This window comes from Glandiceps talaboti, chromosome 6 (assembly GCF_964340395.1).
Source record: "Glandiceps talaboti chromosome 6, keGlaTala1.1, whole genome shotgun sequence".
Taxonomy (NCBI): Eukaryota; Metazoa; Hemichordata; class Enteropneusta; family Spengelidae; genus Glandiceps; species Glandiceps talaboti.
Genome location: NC_135554.1, coordinates 2,396,209 through 2,412,093, shown reverse-complemented (window position 1 = coordinate 2,412,093; position 15,885 = coordinate 2,396,209). Strand labels below are relative to the sequence as shown.

The following is a 15,885-nucleotide window of genomic DNA, read 5'->3' as shown; positions in this document are numbered from 1 at the left end:
CGAGGTCTATGTTTTTATGTATTAAAGATAAAAACACGTTATCATATACCTATGCCCATATCAATCACTCCTTGTGGCATTTAACGCAAAATATCACTTCTGATAACATCTCTCTGATTGGGCACGACTGTGTGAGCCATCCGCTCACACTGTACGCTACCCATACCACACTATCATACTGCAGTAGTTACGCTCGCAGAAGACCATCTAGTTTTATTAACATATTAAAGCATTTTCTGAAACTTTTAGAGAACTTACTCTAAAACCAATATTGTATTTCGAAACAATTATGAAAAGTTATACCGAAGACACACGAAGCGCACTGCATAGCAAGCCGTGCTCGTATTATTTTTCGTAATTTCCCTTTGAACTCGTGGGTATAGGCATATGATAAATCAGTTATTACCCAATATCACCTCTTCATTCCTCATTTCACTGTTCGTGCAGTTTCCGTAACGTGACATGAGTCGTTAGTCATGTTACGGAAATTGCACTCATGGTGATACGACGAATGAAGAGGTGATATCAGGATAATAGCCTCATATTATCTATTTTTTGAACTTGACTATTAAAGACATGCTGGTTTTATGGAATTCCATTTAAACCATTACATCATCACATCTATGCAAATGAATGTATCTCTCTGTAACATTGTGGAACTAGACAATAAATTTTAAGTCTTCAGGTATGGTGCCTGAAATTAATATCAGTGTTTCCTCTGGGTCAAAAAATTTACTAGCAATTTGGCTAATTTGCCTCGAAATTTATTAGCCAAACCAGACTTTCAATTAGCCAAACTTTTGTGATAAAAATGAACTTATATAAATAAAGACAATGATGCAAACTTGTATGTTTTTACTCTGTTTATTTACATACATTTTTCATGTCATGTTGGCAAACGTCCGGTTCTCATCTTTGCTTCAAAGTTGTAGCACTAGACATCTAGGTTTTAGTCAGTTCTCATTGTAACTATTTTCTAAATCTCAATGCGCAGTGTGACCTGTGAAATTTGAATATGACCCATGGTATGCATAACGTTTCAACAGTTTCACGTGCCCCATGACCATTTCCTGATGTGGAGATCACGTCTTAGGTAGTTTAGAAACCACGCGATATTATTATTACTTATCCATGTGATTGGTTACTTATTAACAGATGTGGTTAGAAACGGTTTCCATCAATAGCACGGCCATTGCGGTGAAGCATCTTCCCTCACGAGCGAAGCGATGATCAAATGGACCTCATCGTTGGACAGTCTATGATGAAAACTTCACTTAGATAAATTCAAACTGCCATGTCACCATTTCATTCTCACTAAAACTGAAACTTTTTCTTTTTGAGCTACGTTACTAGATTGAATGCATTACACAAATTTATTGTTCACTACACCATGCTCTTCGTCTGAGGTGAACATGGTTCACACGTTATGTTAAGGCATTGTTCAAGAATAAAGGAATAGCTTCACGTATACAGAGTTAACAGTTCTCCTCAGCGACACAAAATTTGTATCAGATGCTTTTAAAACTGTATCTCTGTCAAATTGAAAGTGCATGCTGTCGTTCGTACTTCATGTCATGGAACTCAGTTTGTGCATTGTGGTATTGATTTATTTTTTCGGCCTGCATAGTGGAAGGGTAAAGATGACTCATCTTCCATCACCCCTTCAAGGCTTGCGTGTGATGAACTACTTGATCACATTTTACAAGCATGGATCGCAAATCAGATGCTGCAAAGTTATACACAACGGAACTTACAAGTTTGTTGGATGGGATGTTTATTTGCATTGCTGATGTAACAATTTTATGAATTGTTTAACTTTTGAGGAACGCACAATTTGTACACTTCCTTCTAAATGTAATACAATGTAGTTTAAATTATGAATGTTCACCCTTGTGACAAAGAAACCACAAGCATTACGTATAGATTCTCTGGTGCCCTATTCTAAATTGGCTTCGCAAATTTGGCTAACTATATCAAAAATATTCTCTCCAAATGCAGATTTTATTCGCATTTTGCGATTTGGCGAGTGCGCAGCGGAAACACTGAATGTCCATGTTGTTACTGAGAAGATTAAAAGAAAATTACAATTATAGTTATTTTGGATTTCAGAAATTGCAGTTTACTCAAAACCTTGCCATGTATCCTCCTCTTCATGACTCCTTTGCATACGTTGTCATGGTAACTACATTACCCGATTCACTTGTAGAGTTGTCATGGTAACTGCAACCTCTTCATGTGATTTACTTGTCTGTCATGTTTGCTATACCTTCTATTTGACTTACCTGTATTAGGATTTGAATCGTCCTGTGTTATTGATGAATGAGTGAAGGTATCAAACAGACATCCTATTGGATCTAAAGGATGTCCAATCCAGCCTTCTTTACTGTTATCAAGTGACAACAGCCTCTCACCAATTCCTCTACTTGGAACTGAAATAAACCCACACAAAACATACTCCCTTTTGTCAAATTTACTTTTTAAGGTCCCTGACCATGTAAAACATACTAATTTTTGTCCTGACCACACAAAATATGCTAGCTTTTGTCAAAAAACATGTAAGCTTTTGTCAAATTTAGTACATATGGACCCTGACCACACAAAACATGTTAGCTTTTGTCAATTTAGTATGTATGGACCCCCTGACCACACAAAACATGTTAGTTTTTGTCACATTTAGTATGTATGGACCCTGACCACACAAAACATGTTAGTTTTTGTCAAATTTAGTACATATGGACCCTGACACACAAAACATGTTAGTTTTTGTCAAATTTAGTACATATGGACCCTGACCACACAAAACATGTTAGTTTTTGTCAAATTTAGTATTCTCCTTAGGTGGTATTTGTTTGTACACAACTAAGTACATGTTGGTCCTCTTTCTCCCTAGGGGGTATTTGTTTGTACACAACTAAGTACAAGTTGGTCCTCTTTCTCCCTAGGGGGTATTTGTTTGTACACAACTAAGTACAAGTTGGTCCTCTTTCTCCCTAGGTGGTATTTGTTTGTACACAACTAAGTACAAGTTGGTCCTCTTTCTCCCTAGGGGGTATTTGTTTGTACACAAGTAAGTACAAGTTGGTCCTCTTTCTCCCTAGGTGGTATTTGTTTGTACACAACTAAGTACAAGTTGGTCCCCTTTCTCCCTAGGGGGTATTTGTTTGTACACAACTAAGTACAAGTTGGGGGAAATTGCATAGTAACCTTACCTCTAATGATGTGGATGTATACATTGCCATGGTATCTCTAGGAATGACACTTCCAAATATATTGAACAATTTACCATTTGACCTTGATGATGAAGGTCAAAGCTCTAGTATCCAGCTTGAAAGCTAACCTCTAGAACTATAGGTATCGACACTTGAATAAGGTGTCTCTAGATACTAAAGTTTATAATTTATTAATAAATTATTTGCTACTTGATATACATTGAATATGGAGGCCAAAGCTCAAGGTATAAGAAAGCTTACCTTTAATAATATGAACATAGATACTTAAAGGCATAATTTCCTGGTGCCTGGCACCCTATTTTGCATATGACTGACCGTATGTTTGGAGGTGGAGAACTTGACTCACTGGCAAGTAATCGCCAAAAGATAAACATTCCCTAACTGAATTGTTCACATATGCAAATGTCGCATATTTGAATTATCCTGAGTGACACACAAACAGCTGTTTGCAGGGGAATTTGTCTCATTTTGAAAGGTTTTTACATTCTATGAAACAAACAAATTGATTTTCAAATAATTTGTGTATTAAGTTACCATCCTACGACATTCACAAACAATTTGTATATGATTCATGACCTGTGTGTTTCTCAGAGCACAGAAAAAATGCTGAAAACAAGACCCAGAAGCTAGTGCTCTATACAGCAGTTTGAATTTCCCGCATTTGCATAGATTAGCCATAATCCTCTTTATATAGGGCAGTTCTGTGTTTAAATGGAGTTTTACGTATTGAACTTCTTGAGTTATCAGTGTGACAAACTGAAAATCTTTGTCAAGGTCAAAGGTCAATTTCTCACTAGAAAGCTTATCATTGGTAATGTGGTGGTAGACACTTGAATGGTGTCTATGTATCAAACTTTTGGAGATAACAGGCAAAATGTGCTTTTTATCATAAATATGGCTGCCTTTTTGCTTTAAAGGTCAAGGAAATTTTACAACAAATATGGCCACCATTCGGCCACATTTGATTCAGTTGTAAAAAAACAAAGTGATGTGCATATGTCTAACATAGTATGTTAAGCTTGTACCAGGTTTGGTTGAAATCTGTTGGTACATGTTGGATATATGAGGGTGAATGTACATACGCATACACACATGAATGGATAGACAGATGGACCAATGTAATAGCCTCCTCCAAGTTGTGCCCATTGAGGGCTAATGAGGTTCACAGGTAAACATAAGCAATAAAGAGCTAGATAAGTAATAAGATGCTCACGTTCTTCCTCCTCATCCTCATCCTCATCTGAATCACTATGACGACGAAGCTGCTGTAACCGCAGATAGTGTACTATACCCACAGCAAGTCGCAATGCCTCCTTAGGATAACCATGTGACTGAAGTGCATCAACTCTGGCACATGCTGTAGGTAGATGCTCTAAGGAATTACAAACAAAAGTTAATACAATTATTATACACTGTACAACATTATAGGGCCAATACAATACTCAATGTGTTATATTTTGTCAACTGGTAGGTCATTCTACCAAACATATTTATCACTAGTTACCATGACATCTTTAAGTATTTATTGACTAGATAAAATAGTGTGTTAAGTTGGCCAATGCCTGGTATGTATGCCAATACACTTTGTGCTATACTGTAGCAATGCCTGGTATGTATGCCAATACACTTTGTGCTATACTGTAGCAATGCCTGGTATGTATGCCAATACACTTTGTGCTATACTGTAGCAATGCCTGGTATGTATGCCAATACACTTTGTGGTATACTGTAGCAATGCCTGGTATGTATGCCAATACACTTTGTGCTATACTGTATCAATGCCTGGGATGTATGCCAATACACTTTGTGCGATACTGTAGCAATGCCTGGTATGTATGCCAATACACTTTGTGCTATACTGTAGCAATGCCTGGTATGTATGCCAATACACTTTGTGCTATACTGTAGCAATGCCTGGTATGTATGCCAATACACTTTGTGCTATACTGTAGCAATGCCTGGTATGTATGCCAATACACTTTGTGCTATACTGTAGCAATGCCTGGTATGTATGCCAACACACTTTGTGCTATACTGTAGCAATGCCTGGTATGTGTGCCAATACACTTTGTGCTATACTGTAGCAATGCCTGGTATGTATGCCAATACACTTTGTGCTATACTGTAGCAATGCCTTGTATGTATGCCAATACACTTTGTGCTATACTGTAGCAATGCCTGGTATGTATGCCAATACACTTTGTGCTATACTGTAGCAATGCCTTGTATGTATGCCAATACACTTTGTGCTATACTGTAGCAATGCCTGGTATGTATGCCAATACACTTTGTGCTATACTGTAGCAATGCCTTGTATGTATGCCAATACACTTTGTGCTATACTGTAGCAATGCCTGGTATGTATGCCAATACACTTTGTGCTATACTGTAGCAATGCCAGGTATGTATGCCAATACACTTTGTGCTATACTGTAGCAATGCCTGGTATGTATGCCAATACACTTTGTGCTATACTGTAGCAATGCCAGGTATGTATGCCAATACACTTTGTGCTATACTGTAGCAATGCCTGGTATGTATGCCAATACACTTTGTGCTATACTGTAGCAATGCCTGGTATGTATGCCAATACACTTTGTGCTATACTGTAGCAATGCCTGGTATGTATGCCAATACACTTTGTGCTATACTGTAGCAATGCCTGGTATGTATGCCAATACACTTTGTGCTATACTGTAGCTATAACCTCAAGTCTTTTGTATTACATGTATACATTGTATGTAAATTGACATGAAAAGAAATATTAGAAAACAGTAAATCCAGGACTAGTTCAGGTTGTACCTAATTAGCATACATTTAAGGGGATTATATTTGAATTCAGACAGCACCCTCTAGTCAAACAGTGATCGTTAGTGAGTTTTCACAAAAATTTTCATCGCTTCATATTATCGTCGTCGTTGACCAACCATACCTAATTTGTGGTGATATTGAATAGCATTGTTGGTGAGAATTCGCATGTAATTTTTCAAGAATTTCTATGAAGAGAAACTGACATTTTAATGGTGCAATAGTTTTTTAGCGATTGAATATATGTACAAGTTTACCGATGCCACAAATACATGTAATGATATTTACATCCAAAACAAATCCTATTTTTCATAATACGAGAAACATTGAGACGTAATTTCTGTTTGGCTCAAGGTCTTGATACAAACTTAGAAACATTTAAAGATGACCATGAATGGACGTTTCCATCATGGCGACCTTCCTATTGAATCACTGAGTGCACATGTTCCCAGGCCTTAGATTTATAGTATAGTACTACTAGTGCACACACTGCTACACATGTCTAGTGTATACAAGGAACGACGGAAAATTGAGTTTCGTGTATATTCCGTTTCGGCAGTTGAAATCAGAATTAACTCATCTGTAATTGGTAGTAATAGAAGCATTTTGAGATTTATTTCAGAATAGCTATTCACAAAGTATTTGTGTTTCGACTTGCAGGTACGGAGTGGTTGGTCCTTAGAATCGAAGGAGGGATTTCTGGCGAGACATTCTACAAAACTTAGTCATTTGCCATATTATTTTGGATAACTTTGCTTATTTTCTGAACTTTTTCAGAGGTGTAAAGTGGCAAATTACATTTCGATATTGTCTTCTCAGGTCATTTTTTTTCATTTGTCCAAATAGTGGATATTGCTCCTTTTCAGCTATTGTAATTTTAATTCTTGCATTGTACTCTTCTATCATGATCCTAATAAAATCATTCAACAGTTCTGTCACCTAAAAGCAAGGTTGTCCTGAATAAAATGTCATTTATATGATTTAACATATATGTGCAAAGAAATGGCCATAAAATAACATATATGTGCAAAGAAATGGCCATAAAATAACATATATATGTACAACAAAATGACGATAAATTAACACATATATGTACACAAGAAATGGCCATAAAATAACATATATGTGCAAAGAAATGGCTATAAATTAACATATATATGTTATTTTATGGCCATTTCTTTGTACACATGACCATGATGTAAACTTATAGCACGTTGTTCTCGCTAGTGTATGAAAGTGGGCTCAGGCTGTACAACAGCACTGGAATATTATGATGACAGTATATATGGGGAAAAATAAACTGCTACTAGTGCTAGGGTATCATTATTTCTGTAGACATGGAGGAAAACTTGTCTTCTAGCAGACATCGACATCCACTGACATCTCAGAATATACGTCTTCTAGCAGACATTGACATCCACCGACAGATCTCAGAATACATGTCTTCTAGCAGACATTGACATCCACTGACAGATCTCAGAATATACATCTTCTAGCAGACATTGACATCCATTGACAGATCTCAGAATATATGTCTTCTAGCAGACATTGACATCCACTGACAGATCACAGAATACACGTCTTCTAGCAGACATTGACATCCACTGACAGATCTCAGAATATACATCTTCTAGCAGACATTGACATCCATTGACAGATCTCAGAATACATGTCTGCTAGCAGACATTGACATCCACCGACAGATCTCAGAATACATGTCTGCTAGCAGACATTGACATCCACCGACAGATCTCAGAATACATGTCTGCTAGCAGACATTGACATCCACCGACAGATCTCAGAATACATGTCTTCTAGCAGACATTGACATCCACCGACAGATCTCAAAATACATGTCTGCTAGCAGACATTGACATCCACCGACAGATCTCAAAATACATGTCTGCTAGCAGACATTGACATCCACCGACAGATCTCAAAATACACATCTTCTAATGAACATATAAACCTAATACGGTATGTTATAATCCTATTATGTAGATTATAACACTAAGTATATCAAATGTCTAATAGTGTCTGCAGGGAGTATTTAGTTCTCATCAGTGAATTACAAGATGAGTTTCAATTTTTTTTCGTCACCCTCAAGCTGAGATTATAATTGACAAATCTGAATGGGATAGATGTTCCTTCTTTAGGCCTGAAAAAATAAAAATGCTGTTCAACAGGGAACCTAACCCAACATTGGGTAGGTACATGTAGGTCAACTTTTTTTTTTAACAATGCTTGACAAGGATGTAAAAACAAACCATATATCATTCATGATGGCAAAACATTTCAAGTTGAGTTTATATAATATTTATTCAGTCATTTTGATTTCATCTCTGGTAATTGGCAATCGATTTCCATCAGTTGTACAGTTAGAAAATGTACAATTTATAGTCAAACAAATTTTGTAGCTCATTACTTCTAACTGTCAACCATATCTTGGCTATGTGGACAAAGTGCTATTACTACTAGCTGTCAACCATATCTTGGCTATGTGGACAAAGTGCTATTACTACTAGCTGTCAACCATATCTTGGCTATGTGGACAAAGTGCTATTACTACTAGCTGTCAACCATATCTTGGTTATGGCTATTTTCTTATTAATATTTGATGTCATCAAATTGATGGATGACTTGTATCACATTGACTAAGATTTACGTAAGTGCACTTACCTGTCCACAAAGGCTGTCCATGTTGATCAAATTTACCGTGGATACTGTGGTGTCCATGGTAATAATCATCTGACAATATGTTCTGTAGATGGACATTTGACCAAACTAAAGAACATGCGTCTATTGCACGATTAAATATGGTACGAGGTCTATTGGATGAGGAGGGACCTAAAAATGAATCACAAGGTATTCACCATCAGTTGGGCAACATCGTAACAGAAACAAGATATTTCACAATGAGTTAGGCAATATTGTCACAATGAGTTAGGCAATATTGTCACAAGTTATTGTAACAAAAACACAAGATGTTTAAACTGAGTGAGGCAACATTGTAACAGAAACACAAGATTGTCAACATGAATTAGACAACACTGTAACAGAAACACAAGATATTACCAATGAGTTGGGCAACATTGCAGGTCTGTACCTGCATGATTGCTATGGACAATACTGAGGTCTGTACCTGCATGATTGCTATGGAAAGCACTAGGATGGAGAGTTGTCAATGTATTTCTGGTATCTGCATCTTCTAGTGGACAAACATCTATTTCACTCCATTTTTGTAATTTTTCCCTCCAGCATTGCTTCTCTACTTTGACACTATGGGGGTTGAGTACTACACACATCCATAGGGCTCCTGTAGAATGGCAGAATGAGAACAGAGTTAGGCTTAATATCTCTACATGTATGTCTATATCTCTGTGGTTGGTATGTTATGTCAACTTAATATCTGTCTCTGTGGTTGGTATGTTATGTCAACTTAATATCTGTCTCTGTGGTTGGTATGTTATGTCAACATAATATCTGTCTCTGTGGTTGGTATGTTATGTCAACTTAATATCTGTCTCTGTGGTTAGTATGTTATGTTAACTTAATATCTGTCTCTGTAGTTAGTATGTTATGTTAACTTAACTAACTCACCTAATTGATCCCAAAGTTGTCTGCATTTATCTGTCATAGGTGTTCCTTGCTGTTTCCATAGCAACAGACGAGGATCGGCTAAAAACTGTTCTGTGATTAATGTCAGCATTCTAGCACCATTAGAATCATGGACTTTTAACATTTCACGAACCTGTATGAAGTACACAATGAACAAATCATTATAATATAAAACACAAACCTTTAAATTATTGTAACGAATATACACTAGTCTTTGCCAAAGACATACTCGCACAATATTTCAACTTACTAAGGGACCGGTCAGTTTCTTCTGCCTGGGGGGGGGGGGGGGGGGGGGGGGGGGAATTGGTGGGGGTGGTCACCCTGTTTTTGAAATTGGCAGTAGGGGGGGGGGGGTCATGCTGTTTTGAAAATTGTGGAAGGGGGGGGGGGGGGTCAAGGTGTTTTAGATTGTGATGGAAGAAAAAAATCCTTTCTACAATGGCATATAGCCTTGTCTGAAATGTGGTACATGTCAATATTTGTTCTTGTCCCTGTTTCTTACATGAATTCTTTAACATTACTTATTAGTTCAAACCTAACTATACATATTCATATACATTGTACATGTACCGGTATTACCTAGCTACCACACTAGTTACAGAACATGTCATGTAAATGCTTGCCTGTTTCACAATCAATGCTTCACTTATATTGCAGTTTGGGGCAAAAGTGTACTTGAAGGTTTCGTAATGGTAATTTTCATAGATAGTTTATAAATGAAGTAAATCTAAATTGTTCTACTCGTCATGCTATTGACACTACAAATCACCACATCTCATCAGATTCCAGTTACTATTATACACTAGGTATGACCACCTAAAGTTCTCTAACATACGGGTGACTTTATTATACATACATGTATATTAATGCCCCTATATACTAATGTTACGTGTCCATTTTATGTGATATGAGAAACTCATTTAAAAACGTTTTACGTTAGCTTTTCGAAGCTTGGAAATATTACTTCAAAGGTTATGAATAACCTAAACATTGCCTTAGTATCTCAAGCAAAAAACTCCAGATCTGCCAGGGGGAAAACCCCAAGGACTCCCTCACCCCCAGAGGTCACTCATACATTCAACCAACAATCAGATGCACCAACAACCTTTTTACTGTCATAATGGTATTAAACTTTTCTTAAATATTTTCACCCTATTCTAATTTGATATGATATTGTCTTTTCAAGATCTGAAACGTTTGCCAAGATAAGTAAAAATCCTCTAGGGTTTCTAGAGGGAGACCCCCTCAGACCCCCCACATGAGGTGGACATATCCCAGTCTCAAGCTCTTCCCCTCTTACTGTCAAGATGCTATCAAAGTATATTTCAAAAGTATTTCAACCCTATGTAGTTGCTTTTAACATGTTGGTGTTGTCTTGTAAGGCTTGGAAATTATTGCCCTAGAGGGCGCCCTGGAACTAAATATAAATGACAATGGTCTTTAACTATTAAGTTCCAAGGTTATATATGGCTATATAATCTGGCTACCAATAACTAGCCATGTCAGGCACTTTTTTAAAAGTGTCTTTTGCTTATCAAACCTGTAGTAGTTAAATAGATCTCATTGAAAGATGAAAAATGACACTTGAATAGCTAAAATCGGCCAAGAACTTTTGAAGATACAGATATGTAAGGCATTAAATTTCCAAATTGTTTTTCTGCCATGACTTCCAAATTGTGAACAATTACATTTTTGCCAACTTTGTGATATGATTTAAACAAGAATATGACATTTCTAGACAGTTATCTGATTTCCACATAGAAAAAGTGTTTGTCAACTGAAATAAGGAGGTACTGTAGTAAGCATCTATCATAACAAGTCATTGAGAATGACATAATCCCCGCTATGATTGGGTTTTAAGGAATTATCACTACTCTGATCATGCAACAACACTTGTGAACCTAAATCAAACAGACTTAGATATGTTGTGTCTGCTTGTTGGACATGGAACATGCCTACAACAATAAAGGATTGGTCGGGTATGGGGGATCATATCACGATGAAAATGGATATGCATATGTATGTCATAGAACACTGTCCTAATACCAACTTTGAATGAGATCTGTTCCAAGCATGTCTGAGTTATGGCTTTGGACATGGAAAATTCACAAATAAAATGGCTGCCAGGCAACCATATTGGATTGTATCATGACGAAAATGGATATGCACATGTATGTCATAGAACACTGTCCTAATACCAACTTTGAATGAGATCTGTTCAAGCATGTCTGAGTTATGGCGTTGGACATGGAAAATTCACAAACAAAATGGCTGCCAGGCAGCCATATTGGATCATATCATGACGAAAATGGATATGCACATGTATGTCATAGAACACTGTCCTAATGCCAACTTTGAATGAGATCTGTTCAAGCATGTCTGAGTTATGGCTTTGGACATAAAAATTCACAAACAAAATGGCTGCTAGGCGGCCATATTGGATCGTATCATGACAACAATGAATATGCACATATATGCCATAGAACACTGTCCTAATACCAACTTTGAATGAGATCTGTTCAAGCATGTCTGAGTTATGGCTTTAGACAGAGAAAATTTGCAAACAAAATGCCTGCTAGGCGGCCATATTGGATCGTATCATGAAAGAAATTGACGTGCATATGTATGCCATTGTATATTGCCCCTGTACCAAGTTTGAAAAAAAAAACAGTCCAGGCATCTCCAAGAAACGGCTGTGGACGGACGCACGGACGGACCGACGGACACAGGGATGCACAGACAGACGGAACCCAATCCATAAGTCCCCGTCCCGGACTTCGTCCAGCGGGGACCAACTAGTATGCATTTGCAAGTAAAAGCGTAGTTCCAGGGCACAGTAAGGTAAGAACAAGCATGAAGGCTCTGTCTGAGTTAGCATCTAAGAAAAATAAGGAAAAGTCATCGAGGACTCTGATACCTCCGTCAGAGAGATACATGCTACATGCAACACCATGTACCAACAACAAGCACATAGTAAAAGCATGATTTTGATTAGACAGTTTTGTAAAAATAAACATGTCTTCTGTCAAATTAGTTAGTTGTTGGTAGTCGTGTCTTTGCTGATATGACGTACGTGCCACTGTCCACATATACATGTACGTATCTCGGCCTCCATGTAAATTGCAGTTGACATTCATTTCACTCAGAACAACACGATAAAAACGTCTTGAATTGTTCACGATAGTTTAAATATTGATGTAGACAGACGTCATTGACAAACAAATTTGTCACTAGACAAAAACTAGACTCGATTGGTATATCGCTACCACGTAGTAGTCAAGTACGCTCAATTTCGGAGCAAGTCGCTGTAACAAAGGACCGGCCCAATCGGCCGGGAGGAGTAAGTTTACACGTGGAAGCACATGTCGTGTGATTGTATGCTGGCGAGTCTATGCCGATTGTTTTTGGTCAATACAGTTGGATTCCGTAAATAGGACAAATTTAATATTCGTCATCAAAGAGCTTTAGCCGTTCATACGTTCAAGGGGTGTGGATCATTGATCATTGAACGATCTTGAACACAAGAAATCGCGTACTTGTACAGTGCAAGGTCACGGAAGTACCGTACATGTAGTTTTAACTTGCACTTGTGAATTTAGTTTGCAGTTAATTTACCTAATACTGTTAAAAACTGAGCAATGTGTCGCCCATTAATTGCGTATGTATGTTTCTTGTAAAGCACTTTCTCTAAATTATAAATGCTATCCATCATGAAATTTCCAATTTTTTTATGTTTCAAAGGGTGCTGAACCTGATGATGTCATAGTAATCTGAGTTCAGATCCTCCCAATATGAGTTTCTGAAATTATGCAAATGTTTGCAAAAATTATGAAAGAGAAAAAGTACACTAGTCTTCACTAAATTTTCTTTCATACCGTGCACCATATGGTACCAACTGCGACGTACATACTATAGAGGCCACCGTTCTGATTTCAAATGCAGGTTACAATGCATCCCTGAATATAGGCGATAAACACCAGAGAAAATAATGAAAATTTAAACATATTTTTTCATGTTATAGTAATAAAGAACAAAAACCATCTTTCTGCTCATTTTCATCACCAAAAGGAATATATTCATCACTTTAAACCACTTTAAGCCATTCAGAACTAATAGCATCATCGCATCGTGTGGCGGCCATTTTGATCAGTAATCACTGCATATCTTGGCCTGGCTTGATGCCCACACACATACATGTACTTCCGCTAAGACAGTTCGCTTGGAAAACTAAACTCGTAAAGACAGAGGACTCACTCGATCAAAATGAGTAACAAATACATAATTCTATAAAAGAAACACTAAATTTCATCTCAGAGGTATCGTTATCTGAAATTCCTGGCATTTCTGGTCCAAAATCGACTTGAAAGTTTTAAATTGTCTCCTAAAGGCAGGTAACAGCAGAGAATCAATAGGATGATGCTATGACCCATTGTAAACTTCCAAGGGTCATATGTTGAGATTGGATTACCCATTCCCTTGGAATTGAGGAATATATGAGGCATTTGAAAATGGTCACTTTTTTGCTCGGCGTGCAGTTGAATAAATCGCATTTTCAAGGGTTTTTTGTATTTTTTCTCATACCTACTCAAAAATAATTTTACAGTTAAAATGAACTTTTAAATCTGAAAAAAATGATGTTTTATTTATCAAAATCTGACCTCTCTGAGAGGAGATATTGTCTTCTCAATGTCAGTGTTTGTGCCGTGGATACACAGTGGCAAAAAATTACTCAGTGTGTCTGACATGGCTACAATAATGTCAAGGTCGTGTAATTACAGGACAAGCATAAGTACCATTTAGTATCATGTTACCTTTGCACCAAATTTGGTTGAAATCTGCTAATGTATGTCAAAGAAATAAGGATGCACAGATGGACAGATGGATGGAAGGATGGTCTGACAGACAGACTTGTGGACAGAATCCAATATAATATCCCCTCTGGGTGTTGCCCATTGGGAGCTAAAATTAATACCCCCTCTGGGTGTTGCCCAGTGGAAGCTAAAAGTAATATCCCCCTCTGGGTGTTGCCCATCGGGGCTAAAAGTAATATCCCCCTCTGGGTGTTGCCCATTGGGGCTAAAAGTAATATCCCCCTCTGGGTGTTGCCCATTGGGGCTAAAAGTAATACCCCCTCTGGGTGTTGCCCATTGGGACTAAAAGTAATACCCCCCCCCCCCCCCCCCCTTCTGGGTGTTGCCCTATTGGGGCTAAAAGTAATATCTCCCTCTGGATGTTGCCCATTGGGGCTAAAAGTAATACCCCCCTCTGGGTGTTGCCCATTGGGGCTAAAAGTAATACCCCCCCCCCCTCTGGGTGTTGCCCATTGGGGCTAAAAGTAATATCCCCCTCTGGGTGTTGCCCATTGGGGCTAAAAGTAATACCCCCTCTGGGTGTTGCCCATTGGGGCTAAAAGTAATACCCCCTCTGGGTGTTGCCCATTGGGGCTAAAAGTAATATCCCCCTCTGGGTGTTGCCCATCGGGGCTAAAAGTAATACCCCCTCTGGGTGTTGCCCATCGGGGCTAAAAGTAATACCCCCTCTGGGTGTTGCCCATTGGGGCTAAAAGTAATATCCCCCTCTGTGTGTTGCCCACTGGGGCTAAAAGTAATATCCCCCTCTTGGTGTTGCCCATTGGGGCTAAAAGTAATACCCCCTCTGGGTGTTGCCCATTGGGGCTAAAAGTAATATCCCCCTCTGGGTGTTGCCCATTGGGGCTAAAAGTAATATCCCCCTCTGGGTGTTGCCAATTGGGGCTAAAAGTAATACCCCCCCTCTGGGTGTTGCCCATTGGGCTAAAAGTAATACCCCCTCTGGGTGTTGCCCATTGGGGCTAAAAGTAATACCCCCTCTGGGTGTTGCCCATTGGGGCTAAAAGTAATACCCCCTCTGGGTGTTGATTCATACAAATGATCAGATTGAAATAAAGTATCCATTCTCTTTACTTAGTACTTACTTTTGCAAACATGGAATTGAGTTGTTTCCCTGAGTCATAGTAGCCTCCTTGTGACAGGTACGCTTTGACTTGTTCCTGGACTTGTTCCTCATCTAAATGCCAACAATTGTCATCATCAACACTTGCACCTGCTGTTGGGTCTGGAGCACCTACAGTTCAGTGTACCAGTCACAGAAAACAATGGTTACCTTGTATTCATGAAGTGATTACACATATACACTTTTAAAGCACATCTTGACGTCCTAATCTTGAATAATTAACAGTAATGAATAG

General features: G+C 38.1%; 1 protein-coding gene across 1 annotated transcript in view; it reads right to left on the bottom strand.

Moving 5' to 3' along the window:
- The window catches only part of LOC144436454 (zinc finger SWIM domain-containing protein 5-like), a 70,505-nt gene that overhangs the window by 13,180 nt on the left and 41,440 nt on the right, over nt 1-15,885 (bottom strand). Inside the window, exons 3-8 of the mRNA XM_078125253.1 lie at nt 15,613-15,761; nt 9,639-9,789; nt 9,181-9,354; nt 8,718-8,885; nt 4,444-4,602; nt 2,283-2,429 (exon numbers count right to left, since the gene is read on the bottom strand). Coding sequence (XP_077981379.1) covers nt 2,283-2,429; nt 4,444-4,602; nt 8,718-8,885; nt 9,181-9,354; nt 9,639-9,789; nt 15,613-15,761 — 948 coding nt within the window. The remainder of the gene's footprint in view (nt 1-2,282; nt 2,430-4,443; nt 4,603-8,717; nt 8,886-9,180; nt 9,355-9,638; nt 9,790-15,612; nt 15,762-15,885) is intronic.